This window comes from Leptinotarsa decemlineata, unplaced genomic scaffold (assembly GCF_025532065.1).
Source record: "Leptinotarsa decemlineata unplaced genomic scaffold, Ldec_3_MD MMD2_tig00001064_RagTag_RagTag, whole genome shotgun sequence".
In the NCBI taxonomy this organism is placed as follows: Eukaryota; Metazoa; Arthropoda; class Insecta; order Coleoptera; family Chrysomelidae; genus Leptinotarsa; species Leptinotarsa decemlineata.
Window position 1 is genome coordinate 2,117,784 of NW_027412558.1, and position 18,232 is coordinate 2,136,015.

An 18,232-nucleotide genomic window follows, 5' to 3' on the forward strand; every position below is an offset into this window, starting at 1 on the left:
TCATTTACAATGGAAACATATCAATACGTTTTATCGATGATTTTGAGAGAATACATGAAACCAGAACGACTTGAGAACAACAAATATGCTCTAGCAGTAGTCGGGCATCTTGAGTAGTGACTCTGAAGTGAGTGCATTGGTCAAGACAAACACGAGGCTACTGTCAATTTCAGATTTTACTTCATTACATTTGTCGAAAACATTCCGAAGAGTAACCTTGAAAGTTTGTCCTACGTTGCATTTCCATAAAATGCCTCATCTCTAGTCTCAACCACAGTTTTTACATTCTTACACACACCGCAAAACAGTCTGTCAATGACACTAGTCTGGTCCCCGATCCACCGACTCCACAATGTCCATACTCCTCGTCAAAGCCTCGCTTGATTACTCTTAATTGGCTCCAGTATTTCGACCCATATCAAGCATCTCATACGAATGATATAACCGACGAACGCACACATTGCCGACTACTAGATTGTTTCATACGAATTAATTAATCGAATGAAGGCTCGACCGAACAAGAATGTTATTATATTTGACATGTGACAGCAGTTGTTCGCAAAGGCCCTACGCGATACCATCAACGGGAGTACGAGTGTTTCGGAAATGGATCCGAATGTGACGTGCATTTTAAATCTCGTTCTTTAATGGCGAATCGACGGTCTTCATGGCGTTTTCCAGCTACAAGTACCCGTACAGATGTGGACAAAATGGAAATGTAGGTTTGATTTAGTCGCAATTAAACGCTCGGTATTTCGAGCTGTTTCTATATCCGATTCGAGAAATTTCACTGTTATACTCACTGAATGGAATCCATTTCTACAAAAAGCCACTTCATACTTTAATTATGAGAAACTGTACATACTGCATGACTTCTTAGTAAAGTGGTAATTCCACTTTTCCATTTTTTCGGCCCGAAATTCTTGTTTTTTCTAATGTTGAGTCGCTTTATTCTCCATCACATTTTCTAGTCAATTCTATTTATTTCGTTTTCGTTCCTTGTTGCTCGTTTCAACTTTATCAGTTGTGCCATTCTATGGGATTGAATTGGCATTCTTTTCTCAAATCATATTTTTCAAACCGAACTCACTGCGTTAAAATAGAAAACAAAATATCAAACACCATAGTGGTTTACCAAAGGGTTCCACAAGGTAGTGTATTGGGACCACTTTTATACACATTGTATACCTCCAATTTTCATAATCATCTGACATATTGCAATTACCACATGTTTGCCGGTAACACGCAAATTTATTGTGCATTTAAATTGGAAAATAAGAGGGAAGCTAATATATAAACCACCAATTGTGATTTAGAAATCCTCCTTAATATTTCTAATGATCATTTTTTATCTATAAAATGTAATAAATCTTCTGCTATGTTATTTGGTACAGATACTCGGAAACATGAAGCTTTGAGTGAAATGCAGATAATATTAGGGGCTGATATGCAGCTGCAAAAATTTAGGATTACTCATAGATTCTAAATTACGTTTTAAAGCATGTTACGGAAAAACTTCGAAATGTCTACGCATCGTTGAAGTTGGTATATCAGCAGAGAATGTATTTAAGTTTGGAAGTGAAAATAATATTGAGCGATACTGTGATATTGTCCCATTTCATTCACTGTGACATTGTGTATGATTCATGTATAGATTGTAATGACATACGTCGAATCCAAAAAGTTGAAAATTGTTGTCTTCCAATGATGTATCACATTAGGAGGAGAGAAAGAATTTCCCATAAGCTGAAAGACGCGGGATGGTTGAGTATGTATAACATACGCAAATTACACGCTCTCACTTTTTACTATAAAATACTGAATTTCAAAAATCCTGAATTTTTATATAGAAAAATTGTATATAGGACAGATGTGCATAACGTCAATTTTCGGAGAAAAAATATGATCCATATTCCTGCACACAATAAAGAAATTTATAAAATATCATTTACCTACCAGATATCTTTTCACGGCAATCTCCTGGATGTCCCCGATTTCTCTACATCAATTCACACTTCCAAAAAAATGCCAAAAAACATTTGTTTGTGAAGCAATGAAACAAGATTTTTTTTAGAATATTTCCTTGATTATATTTGAGTTCTATTTATATCCAGACAATTCATTAAAAAAGTGTTATATTCGAAAATAGTTCACTAGCTTTCTGAAAAAAGTACCGACAGTACTACTCTTATTTTTAAATCGCATCCCATTTTAAGTTTATTCGCCATCTCATGAAATTCGATATGGACAGTGAAATTATATTTCTGAACACTCTGACATGTGACCAACAAAATATAAATATAACTAATATCGATCAGTTTATTTTGGAATTGCAGAACAGCTCACATAAAGTAACTGAATAATATCCATGGCCAACTATAAACCTGTCATGATTGAACATGTAGTTTGTAGATGTCACAATTAAAAAAGTATCCAATTTCAAAAGAGGATATTCTTATTTCTAGATATAAATTAGTCTCAAAATGACTATATTTTCATATTATTCAGGGTGTGTCACATAAGATTTATGTCTCAATCTTCATCAACAACAATCTAGTTAATATAAAGCTTCTGTATCTATACATATTTTGCCCCCCCCCCCCGATAGATAGAGTATATCTTCAAATAACAAGCAGCTATAGACGAAACATTTTACAACTGAAAAGTAGTGGATTTAAACTGTATGTCAGAATTTTTGTTTTATATCTAAAATCATTACACTTTTAATAAAACTTATCGAATAAATCTCAATGACTATGTTTTCGTTTCTGGCGGAATTTTTGAAAAACGATACCTTTTCATTTTGCTAAAGTTCATGACGTATCTGTTGTATTATTTCAAACTAAGATGAGGCGAAGCTTTCGAAACGATTCTGTGGTCGCAAATGATCTATGTTTCATTGGCAATTAATGATTTGAAAGTAAAAATCATACAAATGTGATATTTTCAGCTATAATATCCCAAGGACATTGATAACTAACGAAATAATTTTATCACAGTTTTCGAAAGCACGTTATTTGGTAACATCCCGACGCCGAAGGCGGAGGGATGTTACCTAAAATAACGTGCTTGAGGAAGTTGTGATAAAATTATGAGTTATTTATCAATGTTCGAGGGATATTCGGTGAGAAAATTTTTTGCAATTCGAACAAAATTATTTATTGAACACACAGTTATTAAAAGAACAATTCGTATAATGATATTCCGTTGATCTTGCTGTATTTGCCTAGGTTACTGCATAGACACCAAAGCGAGGAAGTGACATTTTCGAAATAAATTGAATTACTGAAATGTCAAACAACTTTATTGTGTTGGTTGCTTAGCAATGTCATGACATAAGTGATAACTACCCGTGAAAACTATCCATGGGTAGTTATCAGTGTAATGATGGTTTCATTGGTTATTTCGACACACATGACTAGAAATAGACAAATTTGATAGGATAATTTTTTTGGCAAAAAATTTTCATAGAAATTATACTTCTGTTCACATACTTATTACCTGAGGTAGTTCTTGATCCTTAAAATTCTGTAAACTTGATGCTTATGTATAATATCAACATTAGCTCTATTCTATCTCGTAATTTTTTTTTATGTGTTTTACCCATCTCAGTATATTACCAATTTTTTAACAGCTAAGAATTCATGTTCGTCTACAGATAATAATAAAAATATTGCTAGTCAGAAAATTCGGTCAACATATTACTAGTTTTTTATTTTTGGTTATCAAAAATGTTTTCAAACAATAGTAAAAGTATATCCTCAATGTATTTAATTGGTTTTCTAGTTAGCACACAAAGAAGATGAGTTTTTTAATGACATAAATTACAAAAATATTCAGTTTGGGCAAGTATTTGAACTTGTTGTCCTCGCTATTTAATATTCAGCATTTACTTGTGGCAATAGGTAATAATATCCCTGTAGTGTGACCAGAATTATGTATCAAATTAATTCATTTAAATATTCCCAAAAAAGTAGTATCACTCAGAAACTTAATGCAGAGTTAATGAAATTGAAAGACATTGACATGAAAGACATTGACATTAAAGACATTAAAGACATTGAAGGAACAAACTATTATGCAGTTTAATTTACTCCCTGTTTTGGAAAAATGGAAAATATTCAATTCCCATCTCTTTTCACATCAAAAGAAAGGGCTTATTATGCTGAAACATATTACAAGTGTTTCGAGTCTCCTTATTCGAACGTATTCCCCAAAGTTGGCGAATGTTTACTTTCGAATACCAACTATTTGGAATCCTTCGCTATTTCTCTTGAATAACGATTAATTTCGACCGTATTATCAATAGCTATTACAAAGTGCCCCCATTCATCGTCCTGAATGTTCAAGCCGTTCACAACCGACCATAACCAAAACACAAACGACAGAACGTCTAGTAACATCGAACAACTATCTTTAACAGATTCATTCGCATACACAAATTACTTTGCCAATAGTCCAGGAACATTGAACAGACAAAATAAAGAGGGGAGATATTCCCAGAAATTTGAACTAAGAAGTTTTTTACATGCATTTCTGTAGCTTCTTCCTGGAAGTTCATCATATTCATTTTGTTAAGTTTTTTCACCAATGTGGTCCAGGACTTCTCGCTCATCTAACTGAGTTTCCATTTAATTTTAGTCTCCTGATTACGCTTGGTTAGGTTAGGTCAAAAGTGAGAAGGTCTATTCGACCCTCCATCGCAACTCGCAAGGGTTTATTGTGGCTCACACCTATTCACACTCGACCAAATAAAACCAGCTTCTTAAGGAAACCGATTAATTTATATATTGATGGATCTTTCAGCTCACATGATAAGAGTGCGGCTCTGCCAAACTCTGAAAACCTGATTCCAGCCAGAGGTGACACACACTGTCTTCCGACAGTACGAGTTTCTGCATATGATGATTCAAATGACAGTGACCTGTAAGAAGGTCTGTTAGACATCGTAGTTCATCCCTACTGCAGTCCAACAACTGTTTGGTATCAAGCTTCTAAGGGTGAATAAAAGGCTTGGAGTGAGCCAATCCTGGAAGATTCTGCCAGGATTGGCCAATGATAGATACTGGTCCGATGAAGCTGCTTGCACGGATTATGCTAACTTCCAATTCTAACTTTAAGAAGAGTCAGGTCTGGATTAATATTGTATTTTTTCAATTTGACCTTCTTTAGTGAATAATTCAATTTTTTTTGTTCCGAGGAAGTAAAACCCTTGAATGTTAGGAATAACTCACAACTAGATTGTCTTGGAGGTAGATCAAGAATGAGATCATATTTTTCTTAATCTGACGATTGAAGTATTGATTTCTTATATTTGGATATTTCTATAGAACTGAGTTCAAATAATAGCTATCCTTACAATCCAAATGGTTCCTTCGTCAAACCAGTATTTCCACCACTACTGTTTACTGACGGAAGTTTGGCTATATCCAATCAAAATTTTGGTTTGATTATACCAAAAATAGTCTTCTGCTTTTTGACAAATGCCATTAAAATTAAATATTAACTCAGAGCATGTCCGACCATAAGGAATATCATCCGTCAAGTAGAAAGGTTCAAGCTCAAAACGCACTCTATGACATCGTGACTGGTAATGAATCGTGGATTTACGCGTATGAGCCCGAAAGTTAACAGCAGTCGACTGTATGGGTGCAACAAAAGTTGTTCACGCACGAAGCACTTCCAAGCAAATGGTCGCCTGTTTTTTTCGGAAAAACTGGACATGTCGCAACCGTACCACTAGAACAACGCAGAACAGTCAATTCTGAGTGGTACACAACCATTTGTTTACCAGTTGTCTTCCAAGAAATCAGGAAAAGCAACCGCGAAGACGGATCACTCTTCACCACGACAATACGAGCTCTCACACATCGGCTCAAACAACTGCATTTTTGAGCACCCAAAACATCGATTTGATGTTTTGGGTGCCATATAGTCCTGACTTGGCATCGAATGACTTCTTTTCATTCCCGCTCGTAAAAAACAAACTGAGGGGTTAACGTTCTTCGACACCTGAAGAAGCAGTTGCTGCCTTCAGAATGCATGTTTTGGAGATACCTCAATCAGAGTGGCAAAAGTGCTTCGACAATTGGTTCAAACGCATGCAAAAGTGTATAGATCTTCATGGGGAATATTTTGAAAAACAATAAGGTGATTTCCGATGATTAAAATTTGTTTTTGTTCTCTAATACCGCTCTACGAGGCAACCCTCGTAGAGCAGTAGGATCCAAATATCGTCTGCACATTTATTGGTTTTATGTTCAACTCGTCCTAGTAGGCTCAGTATTTCCAAGATTTGCTTTTTATATCGGTATTGAACACCCTGCAGCCATCCTCGAACATGAAACTACCACACTTCATTTTCAACAAATCGACAAATTTTCCCGGATTATTCCATCGCTCGCACGAATTAGCCTTAACGACACCGTAATTCGTAATTAATTTTTTCTCTCTCGCGCGAGCATTACCATTTCGCTGTACGGAATGTACCTGCTGCGCAGTATTTCATAATAATAGAAGTCTCGCTTCTACTATATGTAAACCGCATACTTATTTTAATTGGACGCACATGCGGCTTTTTATCGTTCAGAATAACTCTCGAACCGCATTCTCGGCTTCTTCGAGTATTTTTAGGCCATTCAATTGAATGCGATAAATTCATATTTTAACGGGACAGGGTACAAACGAGTTTTCGTCTACGGATATTCAAGTGTTCCAGAATATGAATCGTAAGGTCAGTAGAATCAAAGGCTCGCCCTTTTTTTATGGTCCCTTGGAAGATATCTGACTTGTCCAAGTCTTCAGAAAACACTGCAGCCTCTTGGGCTTATTGCGTTTATTCTCACATCTCATGACACCCATTCCATCAGTCTCGTTCCCTGTACTAGTTTGTACAGGTTCCGTGTTTGATAGTCGTCATATTCTTCTGGACGTAATTTCGTACGTCCATATATTGCCTGCCTCCTGTGATTCAGTGCCTCACATTCTCATAAGATGTATAGAGCTGTTTCTATCCCTTCGTTGCATAGTCTGCAGCTGAGGTCTCCGTTGTACAGTCTCATTTTATTCAGGTGTCCTCTAAGCGGACAATGACTCGCCCCTTACGATTATCTGGAAGATCTAATTATTCGCAGACATTCCAAATATAATACATACTGGTATCACAAATATCTGTGGAGGGTTCCTTTGATGGAAACTTTTTGTGGATAGTTTTCAGAAAGCCATTTTTTTCTGACTTAATCTGGCAAGAAATCACTTTCTATTCCACCTCTGAAAAAGGCATATATTTATGCTCTTTCATCAACGTCCAACTCTTCTAAACTTTGACATCACATTCCTTTTTATCAATAGTCCCCTCTCACACACAGTAATCGTACTGAAGGCAATCTCAATCTCATCAGTCACTACGTCCAGCAAAATCTCTCTTTTTCAAAGCCAACATTACTTACGATTATGCTTCAAATCATTCATGATTACCTAGTCATATGAGCTGAAGGATTTGAAAGTCTCCATACATTCCTGATCCACATTAATTCCCTCCACTCCAAAGAAATGTCCTCAATGGAAACGGAAAATAACAACACTTTTTCATTCATGACATAAAATTCAACAGTTCCTTCACATATTGCCTTACAATTTTGAAAGGTATCTTGGTGTCTTCATCATCTAGCCCAACTGAAGTCCGTTTTGAACTCTCTTACAGATTTATGAAACCCATCGACAACCACAACAAAACCAAGCAGCTAGATGAACGATCAAACCGACTCCCCAATTCAGACATCTATTCAGGTTCAACATACTCGTAATCCATATTCAAAAAATCCAAAGACTGAGTAACAAGAGTTTTTCTTCTATATCCATGATGTTAATGATGTTGAATAAGCAGAATCCCTCAATACTCACTGAGATACTGGGTATATACCAATTACCATGTTCTAACTAATGCTGAACTTACTTAGGACAAACAAGCAGATGAGTGTCTAACAGAGAATATGAACATGATTTACCAGCCGAAAATATGGCTCAGGCAGAATGTTTCACACCAGACTAAACCAAGCAGTCGTAATTGAAAATCTCGTGAGCAGCATGCAGAAGCGGTTGTTAATAAATGTTTTTGCACCTGTCTATTCCCCAGAAGAATTAGAAATTTCCGGTTCTATTACGTAACATTATTCCTATTTTGGGTTGAGCAAACGAATGAAAAAATCTTGATACAGCGACGCTGAAATCGACACCGTGTAACTCGATTCTGAGGGGGCGAAACAACAAGGAAAAGTAAACATCAATAATGACGCCCTAAGAAAATATCATCAAAGAACGTATAAAAATAAAAGACCCACTTTAACGACGGTTCGGAAAAACATAATATCGAGCTAATATTTGCACAGAACACCAAAAAAGCAAAGATTATTGAAGTTCATCCCCAACTTGAAATAATGATTTGAAATATGCTTCGCAACAATGGAACTGGATAATTGGTACTTGTCTAATTTACCACTCGGTGCGTCATTGTTGATTTTTTCGAGAAGATTTGTTTCTTTTTGTTCCTTCATGTGCATTAAAACACTAATTAATAAAAATTCAATTGTGATTATTTATTCTTGGAAGAAAGAGTTGACGATTTAATGTTATATTGCGCCATCGGAAGCTTGAGTGTTGTTACATTTTACTTTTTTCAAAACGAATTCTGGTAGATATTTGTTATGAAAACGGATATAATTTCTGTATACATTTTTTTATTATTTTTCATTTTCTTAATTTTTTTTAAACATCTTCACCCTTTTTATTTTAATTGTTTACATATCATTGATATTTCACTCATTAATCCGTTTTCATTTCAAGTCACAATAATTTATTTTCTTATCAAATTAGTGTTTCACGATAATATTTCTGGTATTTTAACAGTTTTGATATACCATTCATCCTTTTATTTTTTCTCCATATAGTTCCAATCTGTTGACACATTTCAGAAAGCGGGATTCCAAACCTCTAACAATCATGAAACATTGTCGACCACACTAAATAAATTATCGAGAGAATCGACTCCAGTTCATTTCGAAAAAAATGGTTTCTAAAATCATCACTCCTTTTTCCCATCACACTGTGCAAAAATCCAGTTTGGAAACGTTTCAATTCCACCAATCCATCGACATAAAACTTACCGATTACCCAAAAAAAAAAGTCGACACTGGTTACTTGGTATATCCCACCGCTGACACCAAACACTTCCAGTGCGCATCTACTCTGTTCCATCCTCCCTTCTCCGTCCCTACGTTCATCCCCACACCACCGCAATATCATGAATAATAAAACATTCCATCAACGACTTCCATAAAAACGTTCTTGGGTAATAAATACGTTCCTTCCTGTTGCAGAGGGAATCAGCTCAGAGGGATGCTGACCGAGAACGTCGCCTGCGAGCCGACAGCGAGACCCGGGCCAAGCAGGCGCTCCAGGAGGCGGCCCGCTGCCGGTCCAGGCTCAAGTTGCTCACCAGCGAATTCGCAAGGTAGGTTGATATTTTTAACCTGACGAAGAATCACGAAAATGTTGGTAAAACTTCATACTGATCGAGAATGAAGGAAAAGGTGTTCTTTTAAAGGTTTTTAGCGCTATACTATTCCTATTACTCAATAAAATGACACTAAAAGATATTATTTAGCATTATTTTCATTAAAAACAACTACCTATATATACTTCAGCCAGGTTTGCTTTTCATTTCAATGATATAATTCATAACTTTTAACGTGTTAAGAATCACACGTTAACAGGTAAGACCTCGTTAATCCTTAGCCCGCACAAGTTTCGACTTTTGAGGGTTTTCGTTCGTAGGGGTGCGACTGCTGGTTAATGGAAAAAACAGATTTTATTCATCAAGTCCAGTTTTTCAACAAAGCCGAATTGTTCGTGTAGTGAATGATTTTTCAGGACCGATGGCCACAGTGAAATTTTACCAACACGGCAGACACAAAGAATATGCTTTGCTGTTGCAGCATCTTTCGAACGTAGACGGAACACAGTTTACTGACAATTCAAATATGATAGTTCAGACGATAGAGACCTCTAAGATCACCAACGTAGACCACATGTAGTCGAACATTTTTGAAGGATGTCTTGGGCCTCTGATGCTTGCAGCTTTCTTCCTGTCAATGAGGAGACTTGTTTTAGCTGGTTTTAGCTGAGTGTCGCTTGGTTTTCCGATAATAATTTTATTGGTTCGTGTATAAGGTTGTCTCTGCACACATAAATCATTGGCGAATATTTCAAGTTGATAATATCGATGGCAATATACAAAATAATACAGACAAATCAAAATAAATTTATGACTCAAAATTAATTACATAAATGTTCCAACCTAAAGAAAGCATCGGCGACTTCGCCAAATTCTATACTATTTTCGAGCTCATAAATATAAAAAGTGAAATGAATGAGTTGGTTGTTGGATAACTTGAAAAGTACGTTTCGAATGGTTTTAAACAATCTCCTTCATAACGAATGCATTTGGATTTTTTTAAACAGAGTTGTGTTTTTCAGATTGGTAATATAATGAAGAAATCAAGTTTTACACAATTTCCAACTGAACAATGAAGGTGTTAAAACAATAAAACTTTGACAGTGATCCTCCTTTGAAATATTATTTGTGTATCTATAAAATATTAACCTAATACATTTAGCACTGGTGAAATGTGCAACGTGTCAGTTGCAATGTTACAATAGCAAGCAACAACATCTCTTCGTAGAGTCTATTTTTGACATATCGATTCGCATTTACCATCGATCCGAAAAACAGGAAACTGTGCCAATTTCGTACTATAGCAAATTATACTTTTCCTTCGTGACCTTAAGACATAATCGTGTCAAAATGTTATAATCCTACACGAAATCGTGTGAAACTATCCATAAGAATTGGGTAGCAGCTACAGTTTATATCGAGGAAATGTGGTGATAATATTAAAATAAAGGAAACGGAATGTAATATATTCCTGAAAAAACATTCCGTTACTTACTATCAACGAAAATTTGTTTTCGAAATAGGTTCCACTGTTTTGTCGTTTTTTAAAATTCTAGATCATCGTTATGGTTATTTTTTCACATTTGACAAGGGCCTTCTCCATTGAATGTTATTTTACATATTCAAGTTTAAAAATAATCTCAAAAAGCGAGTAGTTTATGTCCATGGCAGTACTGTCATTCTTGAATTTTCTATTGTTTCATTTCATCATTTAAAATATTCCATTTTTTAAAGTAATTCAGTGGAGTAATACCTATGTTAATTAATCTAAGAATAACAACATCGAAATTGAATATGCAATGTATAGCATTACGGAGATTCAACGTTGAGTGGTTCTTCTGAGATGAGCCACTAAAAAAACTTGGTGAATTTTTGGAATTGAACTATGGACAAAGGCAGTTGGTTTGCCAGAAGTTGTTTAATACTTCAGTTCCGTACTGTAGCATAGAAAAATTTGTAACATGATATAACGAATAACTTATTTTTTATTTGGAATGAATTTTTAATGTATGATTTCACCACAGACGCGGATTTCCATGAACCATGCCTTTTAATGATGGAGTTGTTTGCCTCAGAATCGGCCAACTCCGTGGTTGACGATAACCCCCTCGGAAGCCACCATCAAAATAATGCTCTGGAAAAAATCAATTGATGTTAGTTATGTTTTTATGATTTTTTTTTCACGGAAAGTATTTTTAAACGAAATTAGCCATAGAAAGAACAAAAGATGAAATGAAAATTGTTTACAATCAAATAACTGTATAAAAATGTCTACCTACATATACTTTGAACGCCGATTTCAGATGAAAGCCACGTATTTTTGGGTTATTGGTGATTCTGATAGGTCATAAAGTCTCATATTTGAAAAATATTTTTGGTCATCTATAGTTTTTTCGTTAACCAGCTGTCGTACCCCTACGAACGACAACCCTCAGAAGTCGAAACTTGTGCGAGCTAAGGATTAATGAGGTCTTACCTTTTTACACAGTCTATTATATCTTATTTAAACAGGTTTTCTTAAATTGTATACGTACTTGCTCTTGAAAAATAATTTACTTCTACTATGCCCAATCTAACCCATCTCGTAAACATACGTTCTGATCTTCTTTAAGTTTAATTAGAGAAGGAAATCGTTTACAAAAGTAGATATTGCAATGTTGTAATCAGTCGAAGAGTTTCAAATTTACTGACGTAATTTGTGAACAAAATATACATATTTCCTTCAAATTATTCTGTCGTACTGAAAAGTTCTACTTTCCGCATGATAAATCATACTCGTGGAAAAATAAATATTCCATCAAAGTCAGTCGCAGATAAACACACAAAAAATTAAACGAATGTTCTCCCAAATCTGAACAGAATAATTCCGATCCGTAGGCAAACCTCCGGAAAATAGATTGCCGAGTTAATAATTCATAGGCAGCCAGAAGACGTTTAGCAAATAACAGTTCAATCATCGCTTCTCCCTATCGGAAAGCAAAACTCGCGTAAATGCCATCGGAAACGAAGCAATTCTCCGAATCGGCATCTCGCAATAAACGGCTATGGAAAAGCGAGACGGAGACATTATATAGACCAGTCGTAATTTCGAATTTTCCCGCCTCGAGTGCGCTACGAGAGAAAATTTCAATTTCCGCGGAAAAGATAAGGGGAAAATATCTTCCAGTGAGCGGAATACTATTGAAATATTATATTTGTACTGGTTCTGCGCACAATAGAATGCGCGATATAATCAATCGCTGACAGTTGACAGTACGACATTACTTGTTGAACCAGAACTGAAACCGATCGATAGTTTCGCCATCTATGGAGTAAAGATAAGCATACAAAAAAAACAGATAGATTATATTAGTGAGGTTAGGAGGGAAATTTTAATTGCGCTTCAACGCTGGATTTAAGTATAAGTTTTGCTATGCCCTTTTGAGCAAACTTTCGACGTTTGAAAACTTGCTCATGATTCTCATGGCCGGACTGTTTTCTTCAAGATAGGGTTGACATTGAAGTAAATCCATTCAACACAGAGATTTGTGATTATATAGAGATTGGACTTGACTTCTCTGAGCATTTCAGTACCAATTGAATTCGAAGTCAACTATAGTCTATTTCAAAAGAGTGTAGAGTAATAAAATCTCATTAAGTATTCAAAAGCGCTACAGGGTGATCCGTCAATAAATTCTGTCACTTCCCTAGTCCGCATTGCAAAATTATGTCGTTTCATAAAGAGCAGGTAGGTATCACCCTGTTTTAAGGGATTTGTCCATTGTTATCGAGGGATAAATACTGAGCCAGAGGCGCGCTAGTGGGATAATTGCCAAAAGAATATGCATTCATAAAAATTATATTAAAGGAAATAAAAATTTAATACAGCAGAACAGTGTTATTAAAAAAATATAAAATGTAACAATAAAATATATACGAACCGAAATCGTGAAATACTCACAAACACACACGAACGAACTTTACGTATTGAAACACTTGTGGGGACTTTAAATCAATTTATTCACAAAAACGACAAGAACTTTACTGGATACGTTATTACAATTTGACACTTGAACAATACTAAAACTGTGAACTTCCCTTAACGTTTAACAACACTCTATTTATACCCTAATTGAATGTTCTAGAGATTACTAGGTACAATTTTCGAGAACCTTCCGAGAAAATAATTATTCAGACAACCCTTAATTCTAAACCCTAACCTAAGCAAAAGTGTCACTGTCACTGATACACTGGTCTCTGTCCAGATTGCTTATCCCGCTACAGTATATTTACAATTCAATTAAATTATTCTACATCAGTATAGTCTTCATCCGAAGAACTGTCATCATCCCCTGGTGTTATAATTATAGGGTCAACCACCTGATCGACCAAGTTGTCCAGTTCCCACATTTTATCTTCCTCTTTTAAAACATGCTGGATTGCTTTTTGCCAGTTTTCTGATGTGATTTCCATAATGGCTTGATCAAACAATACCTTGACATCTTTCATTTTAAATGTGGTATTGTGCCTTGCAACATATCCTTTAACTTGTGCCCATATAAGTTCTATAGGATTTAATTCGCAATGATATGGCGGTAGGCGCAGCACAGTTACTTTATACTTTTCTGCTACATCTTCTACGGCATATTTCATGAAGCGAGATTTATGTTGTTTTACTATGGCTAGTAGTTCCTTCTTTACTGAATTCGTCTCAAACTGAATACCTTTATTTGACAGCCAGTTAATAATTTCTTGCTTTCTCCAAGCTGAAGTTGGTACCTTCTCTAAGCGCCTTGAATGGTAGCTTGCATTATCCATAACCACGACCGAATCAGCTGAAAGAAATTTTAACATTTCCCCGAAGTAGTCTTCGAAGACATCCGAATTCATGTCCTCATGATAATCTTCCGTCCGGCACGACTCAAAGCTTAACAAACCTTCTTTTAAAAATCCGTCTTCGCTTCCAATGTGAGCAATTATAAGCCTCTTCCCTTTTCCCGAAGGCACTTTAATACCCGTCGAAAGGCCTTCTATGAAAGCTTGGCGAGAACTTGTTATATTTTTATCTTGCCACATTTTTTTGACTATATAACCTTCGTTTATCCACGTCTCATCAAGATAAAAAATTTTCTTTTGCTCTCTGCGGTACTGCTTTATAGTTGTCAAATATTTTCGTCTCCAGCAAACAATTTCATCACTTTCCAGTAATAGTGCCTTTCGATTGTGCTTTTCCCAGGCAAAATTCATACTTTTTAAAGTTTTCCATAAAAGTTTTCTGGATATCAAAGGAATATCGTTATCTTGGCTTATCTCGATAAATATTTTTTCAAGAGTGGGTATTTCCTTTTTAAAATAAAACGAATGAACTTTTCTTCGAATGTCACATTTGGTGTCTTCATCTAAGATTTTTATTGGTCTTCCTGATTTTCTCTTGCATGGACTTACCTGGCCTGATATCTTTCTTTCTCGCAATAATTTAAAAATCGTGGACTGTCCAATTCCAATCATTCGGGCACATCGCTCAACACTTTCTTGCACAGACAAACTAGGGTGATCGTGTTTTATGCAATCATATACATTTAAAATTATAACTTTTTCGCAAACAGATAGCGGAGAATTTTTTACACTTCTTTTCTTTGGAGTAAATGTCCCCATTTTATAACTTTTTCACTATTTCTATATCACAATATCACTGTACGTTTAATTGGTGTAGTAACAATTACTATTATAACTCGAATGTTTAAGACACCATTACAATATATTTAAACCCTTTTTCTTAATTACCTGGGTTTAATAGGTATTGCATGATTGGTGGGCAGGGTCAAAAAGGGATTATTATAATGACATGGCACCTCGGAACTAAGTGTTAACCCTTTTTTGAGAAATCATGCTCAAGTATATGAACCCAAATTGCATATTAAATAAGTTTACAAGAACCACTAAAATTAATCTTAATCTTTTTTTAAGAAATTTTACTTACCTAAATACATGTAGGTACTTAGTTTTAGACCAAATTACTTCCCAAAAATGGCCTTTTATTATTATCTATGTCTGTAATTTTTAATTTACTTTAATTATTAAGTTTAATAATCCTAAGATTTGCCTACGCCCATGGACGACAACGAAATTCAGGCAAATTTTATGACACTTCATGATTTATTACTCTACACTCTTTTGAAATAGACTATAATAAAGTTGTGTATTTCTGTCATAATTGAAGTAAATGAAGTTGAGTGTGAAATTTTCTGAAAATAGGTCGTGATATCAAATCTGTGGTGGTTAAACTTGGTGAGGAATTTGAAATAGTATTTATAAGAAGTTTTGCTCCGAGTTTTAGCATGTTTCTATTGGTTTAAAGCAATCTGCCTTTATCTTTATCTTCAATAATTGTTATCAGATAATTATAGTTTGAATTATTTTTGTTGTTTATTGTAACTTAACGTGCCACAAATTGTTGAAATTGTTCATTAATTGTTAAATATTGTAATGTCTACTGTTATTGTAGTGTACACTGTTTCATACCTTTATTTCTTATGAATGACGTCTACATAGTTTTCGGCTGAAGATTTATTGAAAAATCTTTCAAAAAATATTTCTTGTAAAGGGTAATGTCCTGAAAAAGTAACACACAGTTAGTAAGACACCAATAAGGATCCACTAGCGATATAATCAATACATTTTTGGCAGACTATTTGTTACTCGATCTTCAACAATTCATTACTACTATGGCTAACAAACTATCTATATTTAGGAAAATTATTAAATCGTAAAAATTTACCAAGTTCAATCTGTTCAAAAATGAAATCTTTAAATTATTGACTGAAATCTTCGAAATGGAAATCACTTACAGAAAAACTGCTCATCATAAATGTGATTCATACAGTTTTCTTTAGATTCAATTGTTGTCTGATTTTTATTCGTCTAGAGTAGAGCAGATCCTTAGTATTTTCCTTTTCAATTTTGAGAAATGAGAATGAGAAAAATCAGGCTTACCTACCATTAATTCAACCAATTTTTCTCTACTGAATTTAAGAGCAGTTGATGTGTTAAAGCTTTACGAGTTTTGACTGTACTATAACAAATTTCAGAGTAAAGAAAGTCGACAGTACATCACTAATGCAGTTATCTTATCCAGCCACCGAACAGGAGTTGTGTCAATTTATACAACCCCAAGTCTCACTTCTCCTTTTATACTGTCGAAGAGAGAGAGTGAGAGAGAGCGCTAAAGGAGCTGGGTTGTCTTTTTGCATTTACATAGATTGCTTGTTATCGCGACAAACAACATGCCGAACGAACAAGATCATCCGTCTTCGTCATAACGGGAAACGCCGGAGTTAACAAGTAAAAAATGACAAGTAAGTCAATGAATAACAAATCAAATTCAGTAGGGAAGTGACGAGAAACAATTTGGGAAAACAATCACTTTTGGTTCGGTTCTAATTTCTATAATCCGCTTATACTCTCATGTTCGTCCTTCTGGGTAGGATATGTTGATAACACCCAGAGCCACCTAAAAGGAACATTATCGCTGTGTGCAGCCCCGTGATGTAAAGTAGCAGGGTCAGTTCACCCTCAACTCGGGATAATTTCATCTTTGGACCTATTAATGTTGTTTTTTCACTTGAGAGTTGGCTAGCTTATCCATTTCTTTCAAGTCTCCGGAAAACACTTTATAGGTTTACTGAGTTTTTTTCCCACCTTTTTCACCTGTACCAGTTCATACAGGCTCCTTGCTGAACTTACGATATATTCTTCTAGATATAATTTGAATTGGTCATTTGTCTCCTGTGATTCACAGCGCCTCTCACATTCTTTGCTGTTGAGGTCTTTTTTGTACAGCACTATCTTGTTCTGATGTCTTCTCAAGGACAATGACCAATGAGTGGCTCTGTGTATGGTCTGAGCTAATCCCTGCTTTCTTGACGCATTTTTTCAGTTTTCTTTCCGAGCGGACCCTCTGCAAGATTTTCCCGTTCAGGACATGCATATGGAGTTGATGTTCCGTGTTTTGGCACACTCATCAACTCTTTCGTTGCCAGTGATACTTGTGTGATCTGGCACCTATAATGGAGTCAAGCATTCCTGTTCGCAATTTTCCACAGTTTTTCGCAGCACTTTTGGGTTCATCAGTGCCTCACTCCAACCTGAAAGACTAAAGTCTATTGACCGAGAGGGTTACTAAGTGAAGATTTTTCGCCGAACAGTAAATTTCAGTTTCCGTGTCAGTTTGGTTTTCGACCCGTCTGTGTACCAGATATTTCTGTAGAGCATATTCTCGGGTTGATTGTTCATTTTCATCTCTTTGTGATTCAAGGAGATGCAAAGAAGAAGATTCAAAAATGTCTTCAATACAGTTGTCGTAGTGGTTTTCATTGCTCCCGTTATTCCCAAACAACAAAGCCTTACCACCCTGCTCAGTCTGTTGATAGCAGTCATTTGTGTCATTTCTGACTACCAGACCAAAAACGCATATGTTATCCTGAGTTTAACCACCGTTTGGTGTAGAACCAATACATCATTAGTAGTTTCAGCCTCCATATATTTTCGTAAGTGTGTCTGGCTAGCATCAGAACTACCTCCGGCTTTCTTTCGAAGCTTTATAGATGTTGGTTCCAAATATTTGTCCTCATCAATAGATGTATTTCTTTATGTTTGTCCAGACATGCTCCGCTATTTCCGATTTGTTTTTAATAGTGTTCTCACACCTCAATCTTTTTATATCCACTTCGACAGTCTGTATCG

The 18,232-nt window shown here is 35.4% G+C and overlaps 1 protein-coding gene and 1 long non-coding RNA gene across 7 annotated transcripts in view; one reads left to right on the forward strand and one right to left on the reverse strand.

The window, feature by feature from the left end:
* LOC111510052 (uncharacterized) overlaps positions 1-18,232 on the forward strand; it is a 344,477-nt gene that overhangs the window by 231,289 nt on the left and 94,956 nt on the right. For all 5 annotated transcript variants that reach the window (XM_074175514.1, XM_074175512.1, XM_074175511.1 and 2 more), the window contains one exon: positions 9,375-9,508. In XM_074175514.1, coding sequence (XP_074031615.1) covers positions 9,375-9,508 — 134 coding nt within the window. The remainder of the gene's footprint in view (positions 1-9,374; positions 9,509-18,232) is intronic.
* LOC141482384 (uncharacterized) overlaps positions 1-18,232 on the reverse strand; it is a 223,051-nt gene that overhangs the window by 131,201 nt on the left and 73,618 nt on the right. The gene's annotated exons all lie outside the window — the stretch shown is intronic.